Raw genomic sequence first — 21,681 nt, forward strand, 5'->3', positions numbered from 1 at the left:
TGAGTGTGTGTGTGTGAGTGTGTGTGAGTGTGTGTATGTGTGAGTGTGTTTATGTGTGAGTGTGTGTGTGTATGTGTGAGTGTGTGTGAGTTTGTGTGTGTGAGAGTGTGTGTGTGAGTGTGTATGTGTGAGTGTGTGAGAGTGTGTGTGTGAGTGTGTGAGTGTGAGTGTGTGAGTGTGTGTGAGTGTGTGTGTATGTGTGTGTGTGAGTATGTGTGAGTGTGTGTGACTGTGTGTGAGTGTGTGTGTGTGTGAGTGTGTGTGAGTGTGTGTGTGGTGCTGGAGATTGAAACCAGGATGCTTTGCCACTAACGGGTTGTTTTTACTTTTTGTTTTTGAGTTTAGATGCAGAATTTGGGTCTGTCTTCTCTGGCTTTTTCCTTCCCAAGGTTTCCTTGTTTCCTATGCAGCCCTTGGGTCTCCACTTCTGGAGTCATGGTAGGGTGGTGTGGTCTGCTGAGTTTAAGTCAGTAAATTCTGGTTTCAATAAGGTGGAAGGAACCCTGGCAGAAAGAATGAGGCTTTCTTGGTAAGAAGACTGGAGAAGGAGTGTCTTCATGTTTGCCTGTAGTCGATAAGATGGGGCCAAGTTGGATGAAGTTTTTGTTTTTTGTTTTTTTTCACCAGGGATGAACTCAGGGCACTCGACCCCTGAGCCACATCCCCAGCCCTGTTTTGTGTTTTATTTAGAGACAGGGTCTCGCTGAGTTGCTTAGCGCCTCGCTTTTGCTGCGACTGGCTTTAAACTGGCAATCCCCTGTCTTGGCCTCCTGAGGCGCTGGTATCGCAGGCCTGTGCCTCTAAAGTTTTAATACGAGAAATAAATATGGCAGTGCTCAGCTTCCTGGTGGCCACTGCCTGAGCTGCTCTCCTCTGCCATGCCCTTTCGCCATGATGTGCGGCCTCACTTTGGGCCCGGAACCATGGTGTTTGCCATTTTTGGACTGAGGCCTCTGAAATCTTTGATAAATTATTCATGTCTACATGAAGGAACATTGTGAGTGGGAAGATAAGTGGAAGAAGAGGGATCAAAGGGCCGGACAGGAAGCTTAAGTATGGAAAGCATAGTTGAAGATGGCCTCTGGAGTCGGGAGGGGAGAGCCTGGAGTGACCTTCCCTGGGGGAAGGTGTGCTCCTGTGGCTGCTGCCCGAGCTACTGCCACACCCTTCCACCATGATGTGCTGCCCCGCCTCAGATCCAGAGCTGTGGCCTTGGCTGACCTGTTGTGAACTGAACCTCTGAAATCAAGAGAGTCCATACATAAAGGGAAAAAAAGAGAAACCCGGGAGAAAATGGCAGCTGTTAATTGTGGAAGCATATGTAAGCTCTGCAGCAGCGTCACCAGAGGAGGAAGGGTGTCGGCGTTGGAATCCCTGTGGAACCTGTGGACACCTCCAAGGCCAGAGTCTGCCTCCTGGAAAGTACTGTGTCCTCTTGTCTGAGTCCCTGCTCCCCATTCTCACTTCGCTGTGCACGGTAACTTACACCTTGCAGCTGGACAAGCAGAGAGGCTTGACCGCTGGAGAACGACACATTCCTTATATTATAGGGTTATGTAAGTGACCATGATCACTTATACTCATCAACCAACTTCGGATCAGCCGACTTTGAAACAGGCTTCTTCCTGAATCTTGGCTCCTGACCTCTTTCCTTAGAACGTTTAGAAAAATTCTAATTGTAAATTCCCGAACCCTTTCAGAAGTAAAACTCTCTAAAAACTTTTTGACAGTTTTATGATCCAGGATTGTCTTTCTCAAGGGTCTGGGAGCCATTGTGCAGGTGCAATTGTCAAGGAAGACAATACCCCACCCCCAGTCTCTGTGTGAATACTGACTGTGTGTGCCGACGGTCTCTGTGTGAGTACTGACTGTGCATGTGCCGATGGTCTCTGTGTGAGTACTGACTGTGTGTGTGCCGACGGTCTCTGTGCGAGTACTGACTGTGTGTGCCGACGGTCTCTGTGTGAGTACTGACTGTGTGTGCCGACGGTCTCTGTGCGAGTACTGACTGTGTGTGCCGACGGTCTCTGTGTGAGTACTGACTGTGTGTGTGCCGACGGTCTCTGTGTGAGTACTGACTGTGTGTGTGCCGACGGTCTCTGTGTGAGTACTGACTGTGTGTGCTGACGGTCTCTGTGTGAGTACTGACTGTGTGCCGACGGTCTCTGTGTGAGTACTGACTGTGCGTGCCGACGGTCTCTGTGTGAGTACTGACTGTGTGTGTGCCGACGGTCTCTGTGTGAGTACTGACTGTGTGTGCCGACGGTCTCTGTGTGAGTACTGACTGTGTGCCGACGGTCTCTGTGGAGCCTGACTTCAGAAGTGCTGTGCTCCAGGTGGGAGAGCCACCTCCTGATGTAAAGATGGGAGAACATACTTTCCTTTGGTGAGGCCAATTAGAAAACCTGGTGGCCCCAACCTCCTCCCTCTTAGTTCTCAAAAACTCTCCAGCACTTTGTTTTTGTGGAGTTGAGCTTATTAGACTGAGTTTTGGGCCTGTCTCCTATTGCAATAGTCTTGAACAAAGTCTCTTTTTAAAAAAATGTATTTTTGCGAATCTACTATGTATTTGTATCACATAAGCAAGGCATTAGCAGGATAAAGATGCTGCTTTATGGCTTGAGCCCTTGGTTCCATCTCCTCATGAATTTTGGCACTCTCAGACTTGAGAAAGCTGCATCCATGGGTATCCAAATCTTATTCGTGATCTTGTAATGCACAGTACACACACAGCACACATTTGTGCATGCGCACTCACACACACTCACACACTGAAATAGGATCTTATGTGGCACTCCAAAGAACATACCATCAATACGTATATGAACAGATGCTTCTCTTAACTAATCATCAAGGAAGTACAAAACTTAAAAAACACTGAAATATCTTTGCTTATCAGACCAGCACAGATTAAAAAGACTGATAATATTTGCTGCAAGCAAGGGTTATGGGTGTTCTCACAGTGTTGGTGGGAGTGGAAGTTGGTGCCCTGTTCTTGTAGGGCCACTTGGGTGTCTATGTTTTCAAATGTCAACTTGGAGGCTCCCTGATTCCACTGCTAGCAATCTTTTTTTTATAGAAGTACTCCTTCTGTTCATTAAAGGTCCTGCCTAGAATTGTGCATCACCTTCATGTAAAATACTGTATGCAATGGTGCTTGCAGGAACTATTAAACCGTGACATATACTGCCATTCAGTGCATGAGGAAGACTTGTCTGTGGCAACCTAGACAGATACTGCAAATAGCCAGAAGTACAAGGAAGACGCCAAGCCAACAGCACAGTATGATCTGTTAAGAATATGCACTTGTTTGAATGAGTTTAAAAGTTGCCTGGAAGGATTTGGGCTACATTGCTGACAAGGGTTACATCTGGGGTGGGCTAAGTGAAAATCTCCCATTTCAGAAATCCCCTTCGGGGTTGTTTGTTTCCTTAACTGAGTTTCCTTTACCTTTTGTTTACCATCCTGCCCCTGCTGCTCACAGATGGCCTTGCTGGTGGAAGAACTGCACCTCTGGTTCTGGAAAGACCTGGGTGGGGTGAGGCCACAACTCTGCTGTCAGGGTCCTTGCTTCCTGGGCTAGATGAGTGCATCTTGGTGGTGGTTCTTAGGAGGAGCACGGTGGACTCCCATCTGCCAGTCGGGAGACAGATCACTAACACCCAGGAGTGGCAGCTCAGTGTCACAGGGAGTGAAGTTCACCCACCTCCCAATTCCCTGACCCGTGGTGAGTGGTGACAGGCGCCTCTCAGCTCTGCTTTGCATGGTGGTGGTTTTAGATGTGGGTGGCCTGTGTCAGCCTGCCATGAGGCCACGTCACTGCCGCTGTGGTTATCTCCTGGATCAGGTGAGGGGCTTTGCTGCACATCAAGGACTGTCACAGCAGGTCACCTCTGGGCTGGGGCTGCCCAAGACTCAATGGCGCTGGGCAGATGCATCTGGGAAGGTGAGTCTGTATTCTGGGCTCCCCAACCTCTGACATTAGCATGAACTTCAGGAAACAGAGACAAGTGGTCTTCTGTCCCTGGGCCCAGGGAACCACCATGGCATTTGGGAGTCCCTTTCCAATTTTTCCTCCTCTGGTGCTCTGGCCTCGGCATCTCTAAGAGATGGCAGAATTTGTAGTACTGACCATAGAATCATGCACTGCAATTTCCAGGCCTTCAGGGGTCATGGGTACCACTGTGGTCTGTGTGGCCCTGCTGCAGCTGGACAGAGGGGAAGTGTTCTTCTAATTATGGAAGAAACTTCGTCCTCTGTGACTTGACTGAGTTGAACTCTGGGAATGAGAGCAAAGGCATTGTCATGCTGTGAGGTAGAACCGAGGCCCTGGGGCTGCTAAAGCTCCTCCAAGTTCCTGAGTCTCTGGGGGCTCTAGGGCAGAAGAGGAGCTGGGAGGTAGCAGGTGCAGGTGGGAATATAGGAGGTCAGCTCAGCCAAGCAGGCGGAAGGGAAGAGAGGGTCTTCCCGGGAAGCAATGCCCTCTGCATGCCCTGGGGCTCTGGGCTAGCTGTTCTCATGAGGGGTTTGAGGTTATGAGCCTGCTGTTCTGGGTTCCCCTCTGCCTTGTGAGATCAGTGGGAACCCTCCTGGTGTGACCTCAAGTTCAGTTCCACGGTCCCCTTCCTGGATGACAAGGGCGCCTCTATAGCAAGGTGGGTGAGCACTGGTGAGGGGGCCGCAGGGTCTGCAGGCCGCTCTCGGAGCTGGTCCCTTCTGGGACTCTGCCTGTTAGTGGGCTTCGCCTGCAGGGGCACTCCTGGACGGGTGAGGGGAAGTGCTGGGCAGAGGGTGGCCCACCCAGGCAGCGGGGGTCCTGGGCGTCCTGCGCTGTGGCTGCGTGCACAGCCACGCCCCCTTGATCTTGTCTGCCTGAGGAGGCAGACGGGGGCTGGAGGCGAGCTGTGGACAGCACTGTGATGGGGGAAGGAGGCTGAAGGTGGCTTGTGCTCGGCCTGCGCCCCTGCTCTCTGTGCTCCTTGGGCACTGTCCTTCCCCTCTCCCCTCTGTCATGGGTCTTGCCCTTGTCCACCCAGCGCCTCTTCTCTCCTGAGCTTCTGCTTGTGTGCCCCCAGACGCCTGGATCCCCCATGTACCTTCCCTGCCAGAAAGTGTGTGGCAAGGTGCTCATGGGAGTTCCTCCCAGTTCCTGGCCTCTGCACCTCCCGGTGTATCTCTGTACGGGGATTGAACCAGGGGTGTTTTACCACTGAGCTGCATCCCCAGCCTTTTCAATTTATTACTTGGAGACAGGTCTTTTTAAGTTGCTGAAGCTGGCCTCAAACTCACAATCCTCCCGCGTAAGCCTTGAATCACTGGGATTATAAGTGTGTGCCCCTGTGTCTGGTCCCTCTGTCTGTATTCTCTGTCCTCAAGCAGCTGGCCTCCCCACACTGTCCCTTCTGCTCAGACCCATCAGGATCACCAAGGAAGCACAGTGTCCTCATATGCCCTGTGCCCAACCGCTTGGGGAGTTCCATACTCTGTGACCCAAAGAGGGACTTGGCTTCTGCCCCCAGTCCTATTTCCTGACAGAGCTTCCATGTGCCCCAGGGTGCTTTTGGCAGCCAGAATCTGCATTTCTTTCTTCACCTCCAGGAGGGAGAACAAAGGTTTATTTAAATAGCAACCTCATCAATCTGCCTCCACATCCTCCAGCTTGATGGGTGGACAAGAGAAGAACAGGGATCTCATGTCTTCCCCCATTAGAATAAAAAGCAGGGCTGGGGTGTTGCTCAGTGTTGAGCACTCTCCTGGCACTGTAAGGCCCTGGGTTCATTCCCAGAGTCGCGTGCGCGCGCGCACACACACACACACAGACAGACACACACAAATATATATAATAGGTTTTCTGTGACAGTAAGTGGATACAGTGAATCCAAGTGGATTCTATTTGGAGCATGTCCTGCAAGGCACTAAGGAGTCCAGAGCCTTCTGGACACCCCATGGTGGTGGCCTGCTCTGGCCTGAGGAGATTACTGGGGCTTGAGGGCCAAGGAGAGTGTAGGGCCGTGGCTGTATGGATATTCTCCCCTGCAGCTGCCAGATCCCATGGGCAAAGGCAGGGGTCCAGCCACAGGGCATCCCACAAATCATGCGTCCCAGAAATCCAGGGCAGGTAGGCCATCTGGGCCAGATGTGGACCCGGGCTGTGGAGGCCGCAGTGTGTTGAGCGCTATGTTTGCAGACCTAGCAGCAAAGGCCATGCTGGTCGCTGGTGTCGGCCAGGTGTCAGGAAACACCTCTGTCTGATGAGACAGATGCCACCGTGCGACTTGCTGCTGGAGGGCTCCCGGCCTCACCCTGGCACCTCTTTGAGGACTGAGGGGTACGCAGCTGTGCTGGCTGCTCCAGCTGTGACTGCCGGGCACAGGGTTTGCTGCCTCTGTAACGTCCCAGAGCAGGCCTGCAGTGCCTCAGGGGAGGTCTGTGACGACCTGGGTCTGCCTGGGGTCGCCCCTCTGGTGTGTTCTCAGAGGGTGGCTCTCACGGACTCAAACGTTGCCCTCAGGCAGCTCCAGCTGTGTGGGAGCTGGGGACACCTGCTAAGAACAGCTGCCACGTGCCGCTTGTGGGCAAGTCACTGGTCTCTCTGGGCCTCAGTCTCCCCAGGTTGCTGCTGGTGGCACCCAACTCTCTGTCACTCCTCTTGGGTGCATCCTGTCTACCATCCTCCCCACCTGGTATAGAGAGGGGGCCTGTGGAGCTAGGAGCTACCTGACGGCCGGCTCTCCAGTCACCTGCTCTTGGGTCAACCTGTGGCTGGCGGGGTGGGTGCCTCTCCAACTGGAGTAGGGTCTCCCCGGGGCCTGGGCAGCTCTCAGCAGGAAGTGGCTGCTGTGATGAGCTTTTCCCGGGCCTGGTGCCTTCCCTGAGAGTGGGCTGACAGCGCCAGTCAGCAGGAGGGGACAGACACTGCCATGCACTTGCCAGGCAAGTACGCTGCCCTGAGCTCCACCCCGGTCCCCAGGCCGCCTTGGAGGACTGGTCTTTCTGCTGCTGCTGGTGATGCTGGGCGGCATGCTCCTTTCAGGGGAGGGTGGGTCTTATCACGTCTGCCTGGGGGTGCTAAGAATGGGTGGGGTTGCAGCTGTGCCTCCTGAGGGTATGAGGGCCCCTGGAGGGTGAGCATGCTCTGTCCGTGTGCATGTCTCTTCCTTTTCTCTTCCTTATCACCAATCGGGCTTGTGTAACCAGGCTGGCCCTCTTCCTGCTCAGGGGCTATCAGGGAGACATCTGTGGCTGATTAAATGGGGTGACAGGGTGTCGGCAGCTTCCCCACAGCCAGGCACTTCCTGATACCTCAAGTCTGCAGCCAACCTGTGGCTCTCCCAGGCATCCCAGGCAAAGGAGCTTGTCCTTCTTGCGGTGCAGGACACCTGGAAACAGAGAAGAGAGACACTGTTGCATGGAGATCTCTGCCATCCTCAGCCATGTTCCTGGGGCAGAATGCAGCAAGAGGCGGAGGGGCTTACTGTGCACTCATGGACCCAGTGTGTTGCCCTGGTCAGACCCTCCCCTCCTTGGCATCTGCTTTCGTTTTATGAACCAGGTGGCCTTTCTTGTGGTTGTCAGAACGAAGGTCAAAGTGCATGCCACACCCAGGAGCTCTGTGGATCTGACTGCTTCCCCCATCCTGACTTCCCTCCAGTGTGGGCCTGGCCCTGGCCCAGCGGGAAGGGCAGGCAGAGGATGGCCGTCTCAGTGAGGGCCTTGCTGCCAGAGTCCAGGACCCAGCAGAGCTGAATCAGAAGCTGCGTCCTGCACATGGAAGTTACAGTCCTTGGTTGGGTCAAGTGACCCTTCTTGTGGGTGAAGATTGGACAGGGTGCCTGGTCTCTTTCATGGGAAATGGTGATGGTGAAGGTGGTGTCCCATTTAGAGCCGCAGGGAGGTAGAATCTCATGGGAACTTCCCAACCGGAGCGGGTGCCTGGCACAGACCCTCAGTCTAGTCCCTTGCAGGTTGGACCTTGAAGAGTGAGCCTCTGATTCGAGACCTGGGCACCTGGCTCCTGCTCTGTACTTGTGCCTGCTGGGGGGTTTCTGTCTCTGAGGAGGCAGAAGGTAAGTACTGCCATTGGTGTCTGTGTGAGGCAGCTGAATGGAGAACTGGAGGTAGAAGTGGGGCATCCCCGGGGGAAGTGTGGGCCTAGACTGCTAGGACCTGTCCTCTGGGATCACACTGACCCTAGCCGTCCTTTGCCCCCTTCTTGGTCCTGACTTCCCTGTGTGCATGGATCAGTCCCATTACTCCCAGGTCCCCCGTGACCTGCTTCTGAGAGATTCTCCTTGGTCATTCTCTGGAGACTGCCTTGATAGGGTTCAGCTGTCAGGCCCTCCCTTGCCCCTGCCTCAGCTCTGCCCTGAAGCACCTGGTACAGGCTCCAATGGTCCCATCCCCAGGGCCATGGGCTGGAACCTTCACCTGCCTGACCAACAACATCCTCAGGATTGATTGCCACTGGTCTTCCCCAGACCTGGACCCTGGCTCTGGCCCCTGGCTCCTCTTCACCAGGTCAGGGGGAGGGTCCGGGGTGGGAGCGGAGCCCCCTTGGAAGCAACATGCCCTGGTGCTGATGCCTGGCCTTTCCAGCAACCAGGCACCTGGCAGCAAGCACAAGTGCATCTTCCAGGGCAGCACCTGCACCCTGGAGCTGCCCCCTGAGGAGGTACTCTTGCCCTCCGACAACTTCACCATTACTTTCCACCACTGTGTCTCTGGGAAGGAGCAGGTCAACCTGGTGGACCCACAGTTCCTGCCCCGGAGACATGGTAAGCAGGGGTTCCTTCCCCCGGGCCAGCCTCCCTGCTTGGTGATTGGGGGAAGGGCCCTCAGCCTGTGACCCCTGTGGTCTTGAGTTCTTGCCAAGGGAGACCTGGGGCTGGGAGCAGGTGGACCGTGGGAGGGGATGGCCATGGGCTACTGCAGGGCCAGGGTTTGGGCAGAGGATGAAGATGTAGGGCAAACTGTGGCAGGGGCTGAGTTGGGTTCACATCACTAGAAAGGTACTCCAGGCAGAGCAGGAAGGACTCCAGCAGTAGAGTTTGAAGGAAGAGGAAGCAGCGTTTGGACACCATCTTGCTACAGGGCTAGGGAATAGTTGTTCTGTCCCTGTCTTTCAGTGACTCACCTGGTCTGAGGGGGCCTTCACCATGCCTCACGGGACTCTCAGGGCCCCAGTTCTCGGCATGCCGAAGGCCTCACATATCCACTCTGTTCCAGTTAAGCTGGACCCTCCCTCTGACCTGCACAGCAATGTCAGTTCTGGTTCCTGTATCCTGACCTGGACTATCAGTCCTGCCCTGGAGCCGATGACCATGCTTCTCAGCTATGAACTGGCTCTCAAGAGGCAGGAAGAGGCCTGGGAGGTAAAGCTCTGGCTGGTTCCCCTGGGGTCCTTTCTCTCCCAGGCTGCTGCAGTGAATGGTGGGGGGGCCAGAGCCCGGTGCGTGTGTACACGCAACATCCCCATGCACACAGTGTGCTGGTGTGTATGTGTGCGCACACAGTAGGGTGTGAGCATGCCGATGTGTGGGCATGTGTGTGTGTTTGTATGTGAGTGTACGTGAGTGTGCCTGTGCTTTGTGTCTACATGTGCAAGTGTACACTGGGGTGCCTGAGCAAGAGTATGGAGTGTGCCTGTAGATGTGTGTGTGCCTGCGTTTTGTGAGCAGGGGTTTGTCTGTGTGTGAGTGTGCACATGTATGTGTGTGTGGCCTGCTTGTGCACCCAGCCCCACGCCGGTGCCTGCTCAATGCCTCCGACCCTGCAGCAGGCCCAGCACAAGGACCGCATTGTCGGGGTGACCTGGCTCATTCTAGAAGCCATCGAGTTGGACCCTGGGTCTACCTATGAGGCCAGGCTGCGTGTGCAGATGGCCATGCTGGAGGACGACGTGGCTGAGGAGGAGCGTCACGAGGGCCAGTGGAGCGAGTGGAGCCGACCTGTTTGCTTCCCCTCGCCCCAGCGAGGAGGTGGGTCCACGGGGTCACTGCTCATCCAAGCCTTGGCCTCCACTCCTCTGTCCATCCCACCCCTCCACTCTTCACCCCAAGGCCCCTTCCCCTGAAGACTAAGTGTACAAGGGGAAACCCACCCTGGGCTCCTAGGAGCCTGCGTCTAGTGGCCGCGTTGGGAGTGGTGTGACCTGGAACTCCACACCAGCCTGGGGCTCAGTCTCGGAGTCAGGGGGAGGCTGGCCCTCACGCACAGTGGTGCTGGGAAGGCTCACCAACCTGACCACCAGCCGTGTGGCGATGGAGGGAGGGGCCCAGAATGAGACTCACCCAGGGCTTCAGTAGGCTCTGCACTAACCACTGAGGCCTTTCTGGTTCAGGGAACTGACAGAGGCTTTTGTCAGCTGGACTTGGGGGGAAACCTCTCCTTTCCCACAGGCCTTCCAGTCCCATCCTGGGGCTGGCTGGACAGCAGGTTTATTGCAGTGCCTGTACTTCTCCTTTTGACTGGCCTGACCTACCTCCTGTTCAAGCTGTCAACCAGGTAGGTGGCTGCTGTGTGCATGAGTATGTACACATGAATGTCTTAGAGTGTGACAGTCAGTGCAGGCACACACAAAGTCTTAGCACGTGCATGTGAGTGTGTACACGTGAATGTCTTAGAGTGTGACAGTCAGCGCAGGCACACACAAAGTCTTAGCACATGCATGTGAGTGCGTACACATGAAAGTCTCAGTGCATGCATGTGTTAGTGTGTGGGGCACACCCGTCTGTGTATGTATAGTCATGTGGTATCTGGATGCAGGGCCAGTCCTCCTGTCTCAGTGTGTGTGTGTTAGTGTGTGGGGCACACCCGTCTGTGTATGTGTAGTCATGTGGTATCTGGACGCAGGGCCAGTCCTCCTGTCTCAGTGTGTGTGTGTTAGTGTGTGGGGCACACCCGTCTGTGTATGTGTAGTCATGTGGTATCTGGATGCAGGGCCAGTCCTCCTGTCTCAGTGTGTGTGTGTTAGTGTGTGGGGCACACCCGTCTGTGTATGTATAGTCATGTGGTATCTGGATGCAGGGCCAGTCCTCCTGTCTCAGTGTGTGTGTGTGTTAGTGTGTGGGGCACACCCGTCTGTGTATGTGTAGTCATGTGGTATCTGGATGCAGGGTCAGTCCTCCTGTCTCAGTGTGTGTGTGTGTTAGTGTGTGGGGCACACCCGTCTGTGTATGTGTAGTCATGTGGTATCTGGACGCAGGGCCAGTCCTCCTGTCTCAGTGTGTGTGTGTGTTAGTGTGTGGGGCACACCCGTCTGTGTATGTGTAGTCATGTGGTATCTGGATGCAGGGCCAGTCCTCCTGTCTCAGTGTGTGTGTGTTAGTGTGTGGGGCACACCCGTCTGTGTATGTGTAGTCATGTGGTATCTGGATGCAGGGCCAGTCCTCCTGTCTCAGTGTGTGTGTGTGTTAGTGTGTGGGGCACACCCGTCTGTGTATGTGTAGTCATGTGGTATCTGGACGCAGGGCCAGTCCTCCTGTCTCAGTGTGTGTGTGTGTTAGTGTGTGGGGCACACCCGTCTGTGTATGTGTAGTCATGTGGTATCTGGATGCAGGGTCAGTCCTCCTGTCTCAGTGTGTGTGTGTTAGTGTGTGGGGCACACCCGTCTGTGTATGTGTAGTCATGTGGTATCTGGACGCAGGGCCAGTCCTCCTGTCTCAGTGTGTGTGTGTTAGTGTGTGGGGCACACCCGTCTGTGTATGTGTAGTCATGTGGTATCTGGATGCAGGGCCAGTCCTCCTGTCTCAGTGTGTGTGTGTTAGTGTGTGGGGCACACCCGTCTGTGTATGTGTAGTCATGTGGTATCTGGACGCAGGGCCAGTCCTCCTGTCTCAGTGTGTGTGTGTGTTAGTGTGTGGGGCACACCCGTCTGTGTATGTGTAGTCATGTGGTATCTGGATGCAGGGCCAGTCCTCCTGTCTCAGTGTGTGTGTGTTAGTGTGTGGGGCACACCCGTCTGTGTATGTGTAGTCATGTGGTATCTGGATGCAGGGCCAGTCCTCCTGTCTCAGTGTGTGTGTGTTAGTGTGTGGGGCACACCCGTCTGTGTATGTGTAGTCATGTGGTATCTGGATGCAGGGCCAGTCCTCCTGTCTCAGTGTGTGTGTGTGTTAGTGTGTGGGGCACACCCGTCTGTGTATGTGTAGTCATGTGGTATCTGGATGCAGGGTCAGTCCTCCTGTCTCAGTGTGTGTGTGTGTTAGTGTGTGGGGCACACCCGTCTGTGTATGTGTAGTCATGTGGTATCTGGATGCAGGGCCAGTCCTCCTGTCTCAGTGTGTGTGTGTTAGTGTGTGGGGCACACCCGTCTGTGTATGTGTAGTCATGTGGTATCTGGATGCAGGGCCAGTCCTCCTGTCTCAGTGTGTGTGTGTTAGTGTGTGGGGCACACCCGTCTGTGTATGTGTAGTCATGTGGTATCTGGATGCAGGGTCAGTCCTCCTGTCTCAGTGTGTGTGTGTGTTAGTGTGTGGGGCACACCCGTCTGTGTATGTGTAGTCATGTGGTATCTGGATGCAGGGTCAGTCCTCCTGTCTCAGTGTGTGTGTGTTAGTGTGTGGGGCACACCCGTCTGTGTATGTGTAGTCATGTGGTATCTGGACTGCAGGGTCAGTCCTCCTGTCTCAGTGTGTGTGTGTTAGTGTGTGGGGCACACCCGTCTGTGTATGTGTAGTCATGTGGTATCTGGATGCAGGGCCAGTCCTCCTGTCTCAGTGTGTGTGTGTGTTAGTGTGTGGGGCACACCCGTCTGTGTATGTGTAGTCATGTGGTATCTGGATGCAGGGTCAGTCCTCCTGTCTCAGTGTGTGTGTGTTAGTGTGTGGGGCACACCCGTCTGTGTATGTGTAGTCATGTGGTATCTGGATGCAGGGCCAGTACTCCTGTCTCAGTGTGTGTGTGTGTTAGTGTGTGGGGCACACCCGTCTGTGTATGTGTAGTCATGTGGTATCTGGATGCAGGGCCAGTCCTCCTGTCTCAGTGTGTGTGTGTTAGTGTGTGGGGCACACCCGTCTGTGTATGTGTAGTCATGTGGTGTCTGGATGCAGGGCCAGTCCTCCTGTCTCAGTGTGTGTGTGTTAGTGTGTGGGGCACACCCGTCTGTGTATGTGTAGTCATGTGGTATCTGGATGCAGGGCCAGTCCTCCTGTCTCAGTGTGTGTGTGTTAGTGTGTGGGGCACACCCGTCTGTGTATGTGTAGTCATGTGGTATCTGGATGCAGGGCCAGTACTCCTGTCTCAGTGTGTGTGTGTTAGTGTGTGGGGCACACCCGTCTGTGTATGTGTAGTCATGTGGTATCTGGACGCAGGGTCAGTCCTCCTGTCTCAGTGTGTGTGTGTTAGTGTGTGGGGCACACCCGTCTGTGTATGTGTAGTCATGTGGTATCTGGACGCAGGGTCAGTCCTCCTGTCTCAGTGTGTGTGTGTTAGTGTGTGGGGCACACCCGTCTGTGTATGTGTAGTCATGTGGTATCTGGATGCAGGGCCAGTCCTCCTGTCTCAGTGTGTGTGTGTTAGTGTGTGTGGGGCACACCCGTCTGTGTATGTGTAGTCATGTGGTGTCTGGACGCAGGGCCAGTCCTCCTGTCTCAGTGTGTGTGTGTGTTAGTGTGTGGGGCACACCCGTCTGTGTATGTGTAGTCATGTGGTATCTGGATGCAGGGCCAGTCCTCCTGTCTCAGTGTGTGTGTGTGTTAGTGTGTGGGGCACACCCGTCTGTGTATGTGTAGTCATGTGGTATCTGGATGCAGGGCCAGTCCTCCTGTCTCAGTGTGTGTGTGTGTTAGTGTGTGGGGCACACCCGTCTGTGTATGTGTAGTCATGTGGTATCTGGATGCAGGGCCAGTCCTCCTGTATCAGTGTGTGTGTGTTAGTGTGTGGGGCACACCCGTCTGTGTATGTGTAGTCATGTGGTATCTGGATGCAGGGCCAGTCCTCCTGTCTCAGTGTGTGTGTGTGTTAGTGTGTGGGGCACACCCGTCTGTGTATGTGTAGTCATGTGGTATCTGGATGCAGGGCCAGTCCTCCTGTCTCAGTGTGTGTGTGTTAGTGTGTGGGGCACACCCGTCTGTGTATGTGTAGTCATGTGGTATCTGGATGCAGGGCCAGTCCTCCTGTCTCAGTGTGTGTGTGTTAGTGTGTGGGGCACACCCGTCTGTGTATGTGTAGTCATGTGGTATCTGGATGCAGGGTCAGTCCTCCTGTCTCAGTGTGTGTGTGTGTTAGTGTGTGGGGCACACCCGTCTGTGTATGTGTAGTCATGTGGTATCTGGATGCAGGGCCAGTCCTCCTGTCTCAGTGTGTGTGTGTGTTAGTGTGTGGGGCACACCCGTCTGTGTATGTGTAGTCATGTGGTATCTGGATGCAGGGTCCAGTCCTCCTGTCTCAGTGTGTGTGTGTTAGTGTGTGGGGCACACCCGTCTGTGTATGTGTAGTCATGTGGTATCTGGGCTGCAGGGCCAGTCCTCCTGTCTCAGTGTGTGTGTGTGTTAGTGTGTGGGGCACACCCGTCTGTGTATGTGTAGTCATGTGGTATCTGGATGCAGGGCCAGTCCTCCTGTCTCAGTGTGTGTGTGTGTTAGTGTGTGGGGCACACCCGTCTGTGTATGTGTAGTCATGTGGTATCTGGATGCAGGGCCAGTCCTCCTGTCTCAGTGTGTGTGTGTTTAGTGTGTGGGGCACACCCGTCTGTGTATGTGTAGTCATGTGGTATCTGGATGCAGGGCCAGTCCTCCTGTCTCAGTGTGTGTGTGTGTTAGTGTGTGGGGCACACCCGTCTGTGTATGTGTAGTCATGTGGTATCTGGATGCAGGGCCAGTCCTCCTGTCTCAGTGTGTGTGTGTTAGTGTGTGGGGCACACCCGTCTGTGTATGTGTAGTCATGTGGTATCTGGATGCAGGGCCAGTCCTCCTGTCTCAGTGTGTGTGTGTTAGTGTGTGGGGCACACCCGTCTGTGTATGTGTAGTCATGTGGTATCTGGATGCAGGGTCAGTCCTCCTGTCTCAGTGTGTGTGTGTGTTAGTGTGTGGGGCACACCCGTCTGTGTATGTGTAGTCATGTGGTATCTGGATGCAGGGCCAGTCCTCCTGTCTCAGTGTGTGTGTGTTAGTGTGTGGGGCACACCCGTCTGTGTATGTGTAGTCATGTGGTATCTGGACGCAGGGCCAGTCCTCCTGTCTCAGTGTGTGTGTGTTAGTGTGTGGGGCACACCCGTCTGTGTATGTGTAGTCATGTGGTATCTGGATGCAGGGCCAGTCCTCCTGTCTCAGTGTGTGTGTGTGTTAGTGTGTGGGGCACACCCGTCTGTGTATGTGTAGTCATGTGGTATCTGGATGCAGGGTCAGTCCTCCTGTCTCAGTGTGTGTGTGTTAGTGTGTGGGGCACACCCGTCTGTGTATGTGTAGTCATGTGGTATCTGGATGCAGGGTCAGTCCTCCTGTCTCAGTGTGTGTGTGTTAGTGTGTGGGGCACACCCGTCTGTGTATGTGTAGTCATGTGGTATCTGGATGCAGGGCCAGTCCTCCTGTCTCAGTGTGTGTGTGTGTTAGTGTGTGGGGCACACCCGTCTGTGTATGTGTAGTCATGTGGTATCTGGACGCAGGGCCAGTCCTCCTGTCTCAGTGTGTGTGTGTTAGTGTGTGGGGCACACCAGTCTGTGTATGTGTAGTCATGTGGTATCTGGATGCAGGGCCAGTCCTCCTGTCTCAGTGTGTGTGTGTTAGTGTGTGGGGCACACCCGTCTGTGTATGTGTAGTCATGTGGTATCTGGATGCAGGGTCAGTCCTCCTGTCTCAGTGTGTGTGTGTTTAGTGTGTGGGGCACACCCGTCTGTGTATGTGTAGTCATGTGGTATCTGGATGCAGGGCCAGTCCTCCTGTCTCAGTGTGTGTGTGTTAGTGTGTGGGGCACACCCGTCTGTGTATGTGTAGTCATGTGGTATCTGGATGCAGGGTCAGTCCTCCTGTCTCAGTGTGTGTGTGTTAGTGTGTGGGGCACACCCGTCTGTGTATGTGTAGTCATGTGGTATCTGGATGCAGGGCCAGTCCTCCTGTCTCAGTGTGTGTGTGTTAGTGTGTGGGGCACACCCGTCTGTGTATGTGTAGTCATGTGGTATCTGGATGCAGGGTCAGTCCTCCTGTCTCAGTGTGTGTGTGTTAGTGTGTGGGGCACACCCGTCTGTGTATGTGTAGTCATGTGGTATCTGGATGCAGGGCCAGTCCTCCTGTCTCAGTGTGTGTGTGTTAGTGTGTGGGGCACACCCGTCTGTGTATGTGTAGTCATGTGGTATCTGGATGCAGGGTCAGTCCTCCTGTCTCAGTGTGTGTGTGTGTTAGTGTGTGGGGCACACCCGTCTGTGTATGTGTAGTCATGTGGTATCTGGATGCAGGGCCAGTCCTCCTGTCTCAGTGTGTGTGTGTGTTAGTGTGTGGGGCACACCCGTCTGTGTATGTGTAGTCATGTGGTATCTGGATGCAGGGCCAGTCCTCCTGTCTCAGTGTGTGTGTGTGTTAGTGTGTGGGGCACACCCGTCTGTGTATGTGTAGTCATGTGGTATCTGGATGCAGGGTCAGTCCTCCTGTCTCAGTGTGTGTGTGTTAGTGTGTGGGGCACACCCGTCTGTGTATGTGTAGTCATGTGGTATCTGGATGCAGGGCCAGTCCTCCTGTCTCAGTGTGTGTGTGTTAGTGTGTGGGGCACACCCGTCTGTGTATGTGTAGTCATGTGGTATCTGGATGCAGGGTCAGTCCTCCTGTCTCAGTGTGTGTGTGTTAGTGTGTGGGGCACACCCGTCTGTGTATGTGTAGTCATGTGGTATCTGGATGCAGGGCCAGTCCTCCTGTCTCAGTGTGTGTGTGTGTTAGTGTGTGGGGCACACCCGTCTGTGTATGTGTAGTCATGTGGTATCTGGATGCAGGGTCAGTCCTCCTGTCTCAGTGTGTGTGTGTTAGTGTGTGGGGCACACCCGTCTGTGTATGTGTAGTCATGTGGTATCTGGATGCAGGGCCAGTCCTCCTGTCTCAGTGTGTGTGTGTTAGTGTGTGGGGCACACCCGTCTGTGTATGTGTAGTCATGTGGTATCTGGATGCAGGGTCAGTCCTCCTGTCTCAGTGTGTGTGTGTTAGTGTGTGGGGCACACCCGTCTGTGTATGTGTAGTCATGTGGTATCTGGATGCAGGGCCAGTCCTCCTGTCTCAGTGTGTGTGTGTTAGTGTGTGGGGCACACCCGTCTGTGTATGTGTAGTCATGTGGTATCTGGATGCAGGGTCAGTCCTCCTGTCTCAGTGTGTGTGTGTTAGTGTGTGGGGCACACCCGTCTGTGTATGTGTAGTCATGTGGTATCTGGATGCAGGGCCAGTCCTCCTGTCTCAGTGTGTGTGTGTTAGTGTGTGGGGCACACCCGTCTGTGTATGTGTAGTCATGTGGTATCTGGATGCAGGGTCAGTCCTCCTGTCTCAGTGTGTGTGTGTTAGTGTGTGGGGCACACCCGTCTGTGTATGTATAGTCATGTGGTATCTGGACGCAGGGTCAGTCCTCCTGTCTCAGTGTGTGTGTGTTAGTGTGTGGGGCACACCCGTCTGTGTATGTGTAGTCATGTGGTATCTGGATGCAGGGCCAGTCCTCCTGTCTCAGTGTGTGTGTGTTAGTGTGTGGGGCACACCCGTCTGTGTATGTGTAGTCATGTGGTATCTGGACGCAGGGTCAGTCCTCCTGTCTCAGTGTGTGTGTGTGTTAGTGTGTGGGGCACACCCGTCTGTGTATGTGTAGTCATGTGGTATCTGGATGCAGGGCCAGTCCTCCTGTCTCAGTGTGTGTGTGTGTTAGTGTGTGGGGCACACCCGTCTGTGTATGTGTAGTCATGTGGTATCTGGACTGCAGGGCCAGTCCTCCTGTCTCAGTGTGTGTGTGTTAGTGTGTGGGGCACACCCGTCTGTGTATGTGTAGTCATGTGGTATCTGGATGCAGGGCCAGTCCTCCTGTCTCAGTGTGTGTGTGTTAGTGTGTGGGGCACACCCGTCTGTGTATGTGTAGTCATGTGGTATCTGGATGCAGGGCCAGTCCTCCTGTCTCAGTGTGTGTGTGTTAGTGTGTGGGGCACACCCGTCTGTGTATGTGTAGTCATGTGGTATCTGGATGCAGGGCCAGTCCTCCTGTCTCAGTGTGTGTGTGTGTTAGTGTGTGGGGCACACCCGTCTGTGTATGTGTAGTCATGTGGTATCTGGATGCAGGGCCAGTCCTCCTGTCTCAGTGTGTGTGTGTGTTAGTGTGTGGGGCACACCCGTCTGTGTATGTGTAGTCATGTGGTATCTGGATGCAGGGCCAGTCCTCCTGTCTCAGTGTGTGTGTGTTAGTGTGTGGGGCACACCCGTCTGTGTATGTGTAGTCATGTGGTATCTGGATGCAGGGCCAGTCCTCCTGTCTCAGTGTGTGTGTGTGTTAGTGTGTGGGGCACACCCGTCTGTGTATGTGTAGTCATGTGGTATCTGGATGCAGGGTCAGTCCTCCTGTCTCAGTGTGTGTGTGTTAGTGTGTGGGGCACACCCGTCTGTGTATGTGTAGTCATGTGGTATCTGGATGCAGGGTCAGTCCTCCTGTCTCAGTGTGTGTGTGTGTTAGTGTGTGGGGCACACCCGTCTGTGTATGTGTAGTCATGTGGTATCTGGATGCAGGGTCAGTCCTCCTGTCTCAGTGTGTGTGTGTTAGTGTGTGGGGCACACCCGTCTGTGTATGTGTAGTCATGTGGTATCTGGATGCAGGGTCAGTCCTCCTGTCTCAGTGTGTGTGTGTGTTAGTGTGTGGGGCACACCCGTCTGTGTATGTGTAGTCATGTGGTATCTGGACTGCAGGGTCAGTCCTCCTGTCTCAGTGTGTGTGTGTTAGTGTGTGGGGCACACCCGTCTGTGTATGTGTAGTCATGTGGTATCTGGATGCAGGGTCAGTCCTCCTGTCTCAGTGTGTGTGTGTGTTAGTGTGTGGGGCACACCCGTCTGTGTATGTGTAGTCATGTGGTATCTGGATGCAGGGTCAGTCCTCCTGTCTCAGTGTGTGTGTGTTAGTGTGTGGGGCACACCCGTCTGTGTATGTGTAGTCATGTGGTATCTGGATGCAGGGTCCAGTCCTCCTGTCTCAGTGTGTGTGTGTTAGTGTGTGGGGCACACCCGTCTGTGTATGTGTAGTCATGTGGTATCTGGATGCAGGGCCAGTCCTCCTGTCTCAGTGTGTGTGTGTTAGTGTGTGGGGCACACCCGTCTGTGTATGTGTAGTCATGTGGTATCTGGATGCAGGGCCAGTCCTCCTGTCTCAGTGTGTGTGTGTTAGTGTGTGGGGCACACCAGTCTGTGTATGTGTAGTCATGTGGTATCTGGATGCAGGGTCAGTCCTCCTGTCTCAGTGTGTGTGTGTTAGTGTGTGGGGCACACCCGTCTGTGTATGTGTAGTCATGTGGTATCTGGATGCAGGGTCAGTCCTCCTGTCTCAGTGTGTGTGTGTTAGTGTGTGGGGCACACCCGTCTGTGTATGTGTAGTCATGTGGTATCTGGATGCAGGGTCAGTCCTCCTGTCTCAGTGTGTGTGTGTGTTAGTGTGTGGGGCACACCCGTCTGTGTATGTGTAGTCATGTGGTATCTGGACGCAGGGCCAGTCCTCCTGTCTCAGTGTGTGTGTGTTAGTGTGTGGGGCACACCCGTCTGTGTATGTGTAGTCATGTGGTATCTGGATGCAGGGCCAGTCCTCCTGTCTCAGTGTGTGTGTGTTAGTGTGTGGGGCACACCCGTCTGTGTATGTGTAGTCATGTGGTATCTGGATGCAGGGCCAGTCCTCCTGTCTCAGTGTGTGTGTGTTAGTGTGTGGGGCACACCCGTCTGTGTATGTGTAGTCATGTGGTATCTGGATGCAGGGCCAGTCCTCCTGTCTCAGTGTGTGTGTGTTAGTGTGTGGGGCACACCCGTCTGTGTATGTGTAGTCATGTGGTATCTGGATGCAGGGTCAGTCCTCCTGTCTCAGTGTGTGTGTGTTAGTGTGTGGGGCACACCCGTCTGTGTATGTGTAGTCATGTGGTATCTGGATGCAGGGTCCAGTCCTCCTGTCTCAGTGTGTGTGTGTTAGTGTGTGGGGCACACCCGTCTGTGTATGTGTAGTCATGTGGTATCTGGATGCAGGGCCAGTCCTCCTGTCTCAGTGTGTGTGTGTTAGTGTGTGGGGCACACCCGTCTGTGTATGTGTAGTCATGTGGTATCTGGACGCAGGGCCAGTCCTCCTGTCTCAGTGTGTGTGTGTTAGTGTGTGGGGCACACCCGTCTGTGTATGTGTAGTCATGTGGTATCTGGATGCAGGGCCAGTCCTCCTGTCTCAGTGTGTGTGTGTTAGTGTGTGGGGCACACCCGTCTGTGTATGTGTAGTCATGTGGTATCTGGATGCAGGGCCAGTCCTCCTGTCTCAGTGTGTGTGTGTTAGTGTGTGGGGCACACCCGTCTGTGTATGTGTAGTCATGTGGTATCTGGATGCAGGGCCAGTCCTCCTGTCTCAGTGTGTGTGTGTTAGTGTGTGGGGCACACCCGTCTGTGTATGTGTAGTCATGTGGTATCTGGATGCAGGGCCAGTCCTCCTGTCTCAGTGTGTGTGTGTTAGTGTGTGGGGCACACCCGTCTGTGTATGTGTAGTCATGTGGTATCTGGATGCAGGGTCAGTCCTCCTGTCTCAGTGTGTGTGTGTGTTAGTGTGTGGGGCACACCCGTCTGTGTATGTGTAGTCATGTGGTATCTGGATGCAGGGCCAGTCCTCCTGTCTCAGTGTGTGTGTGTGTTAGTGTGTGGGGCACACCCGTCTGTGTATGTGTAGTCATGTGGTATCTGGATGCAGGGCCAGTCCTCCTGTCTCAGTGTGTGTGTGTTAGTGTGTGGGGCACACCCGTCTGTGTATGTGTAGTCATGTGGTATCTGGATGCAGGGCCAGTCCTCCTGTCTCAGTGTGTGTGTGTTAGTGTGTGGGGCACACCCGTCTGTGTATGTGTAGTCATGTGGTATCTGGATGCAGGGCCAGTCCTCCTGTCTCAGTGTGTGTGTGTTAGTGTGTGGGGCACACCCGTCTGTGTATGTGTAGTCATGTGGTATCTGGATGCAGGGTCAGTCCTCCTGTCTCAGTGTGTGTGTGTTAGTGTGTGGGGCACACCCGTCTGTGTATGTGTAGTCATGTGGTATCTGGACGCAGGGCCAGTCCTCCTGTCTCAGTGTGTGTGTGTTAGTGTGTGGGGCACACCCGTCTGTGTATGTGTAGTCATGTGGTATCTGGACTGCAGGGCCAGTCCTCCTGTCTCAGTGTGTGTGTGTTAGTGTGTGGGGCACACCCGTCTGTGTATGTGTAGTCATGTGGTATCTGGATGCAGGGCCAGTCCTCCTGTCTCAGTGTGTGTGTGTTAGTGTGTGGGGCACACCCGTCTGTGTGTGTATAGTCATGTGGTATCTGGATGCAGGGCCAGTCCTCCTGTCTCAGTGTATGTGTGTTAGTGTGTGGGGCACACCCGTCTGTGTATGTGTAGTCATGTGGTATCTGGATGCAGGGCCAGTCCTCCTGTCTCAGTGTGTGTGTGTTAGTGTGTGGGGCACACCCGTCTGTGTATGTGTAGTCATGTGGTATCTGGATGCAGGGCCAGTCCTCCTGTCTCAGTGTGTGTGTTGTGTGTGGTCG

At 54.2% G+C, this 21,681-nt stretch overlaps 1 protein-coding gene across 1 annotated transcript; it reads left to right on the forward strand.

Annotated features, from left to right (window-relative positions):
* Nucleotides 1–3,918: 3,918 nt before the first annotated feature.
* LOC124969977 (interleukin-9 receptor-like) lies at nt 3,919–10,503 on the forward strand (the record flags this gene model as incomplete). Its single annotated transcript, XM_047532967.1, has 9 exons — nt 3,919–3,946; nt 4,574–4,655; nt 7,652–7,704; nt 7,965–8,066; nt 8,406–8,517; nt 8,596–8,774; nt 9,226–9,371; nt 9,776–9,977; nt 10,398–10,503. Coding segments are annotated over exons 1-9 (1,010 nt in total), but the record flags the coding sequence as incomplete, so codon positions are not given.
* Between the last annotated feature and the right edge of the window lie 11,178 nt (nt 10,504–21,681).

Source organism: Sciurus carolinensis, chromosome 18 (assembly GCF_902686445.1).
Source record: "Sciurus carolinensis chromosome 18, mSciCar1.2, whole genome shotgun sequence".
Classification (NCBI taxonomy): Eukaryota; Metazoa; Chordata; class Mammalia; order Rodentia; family Sciuridae; genus Sciurus; species Sciurus carolinensis.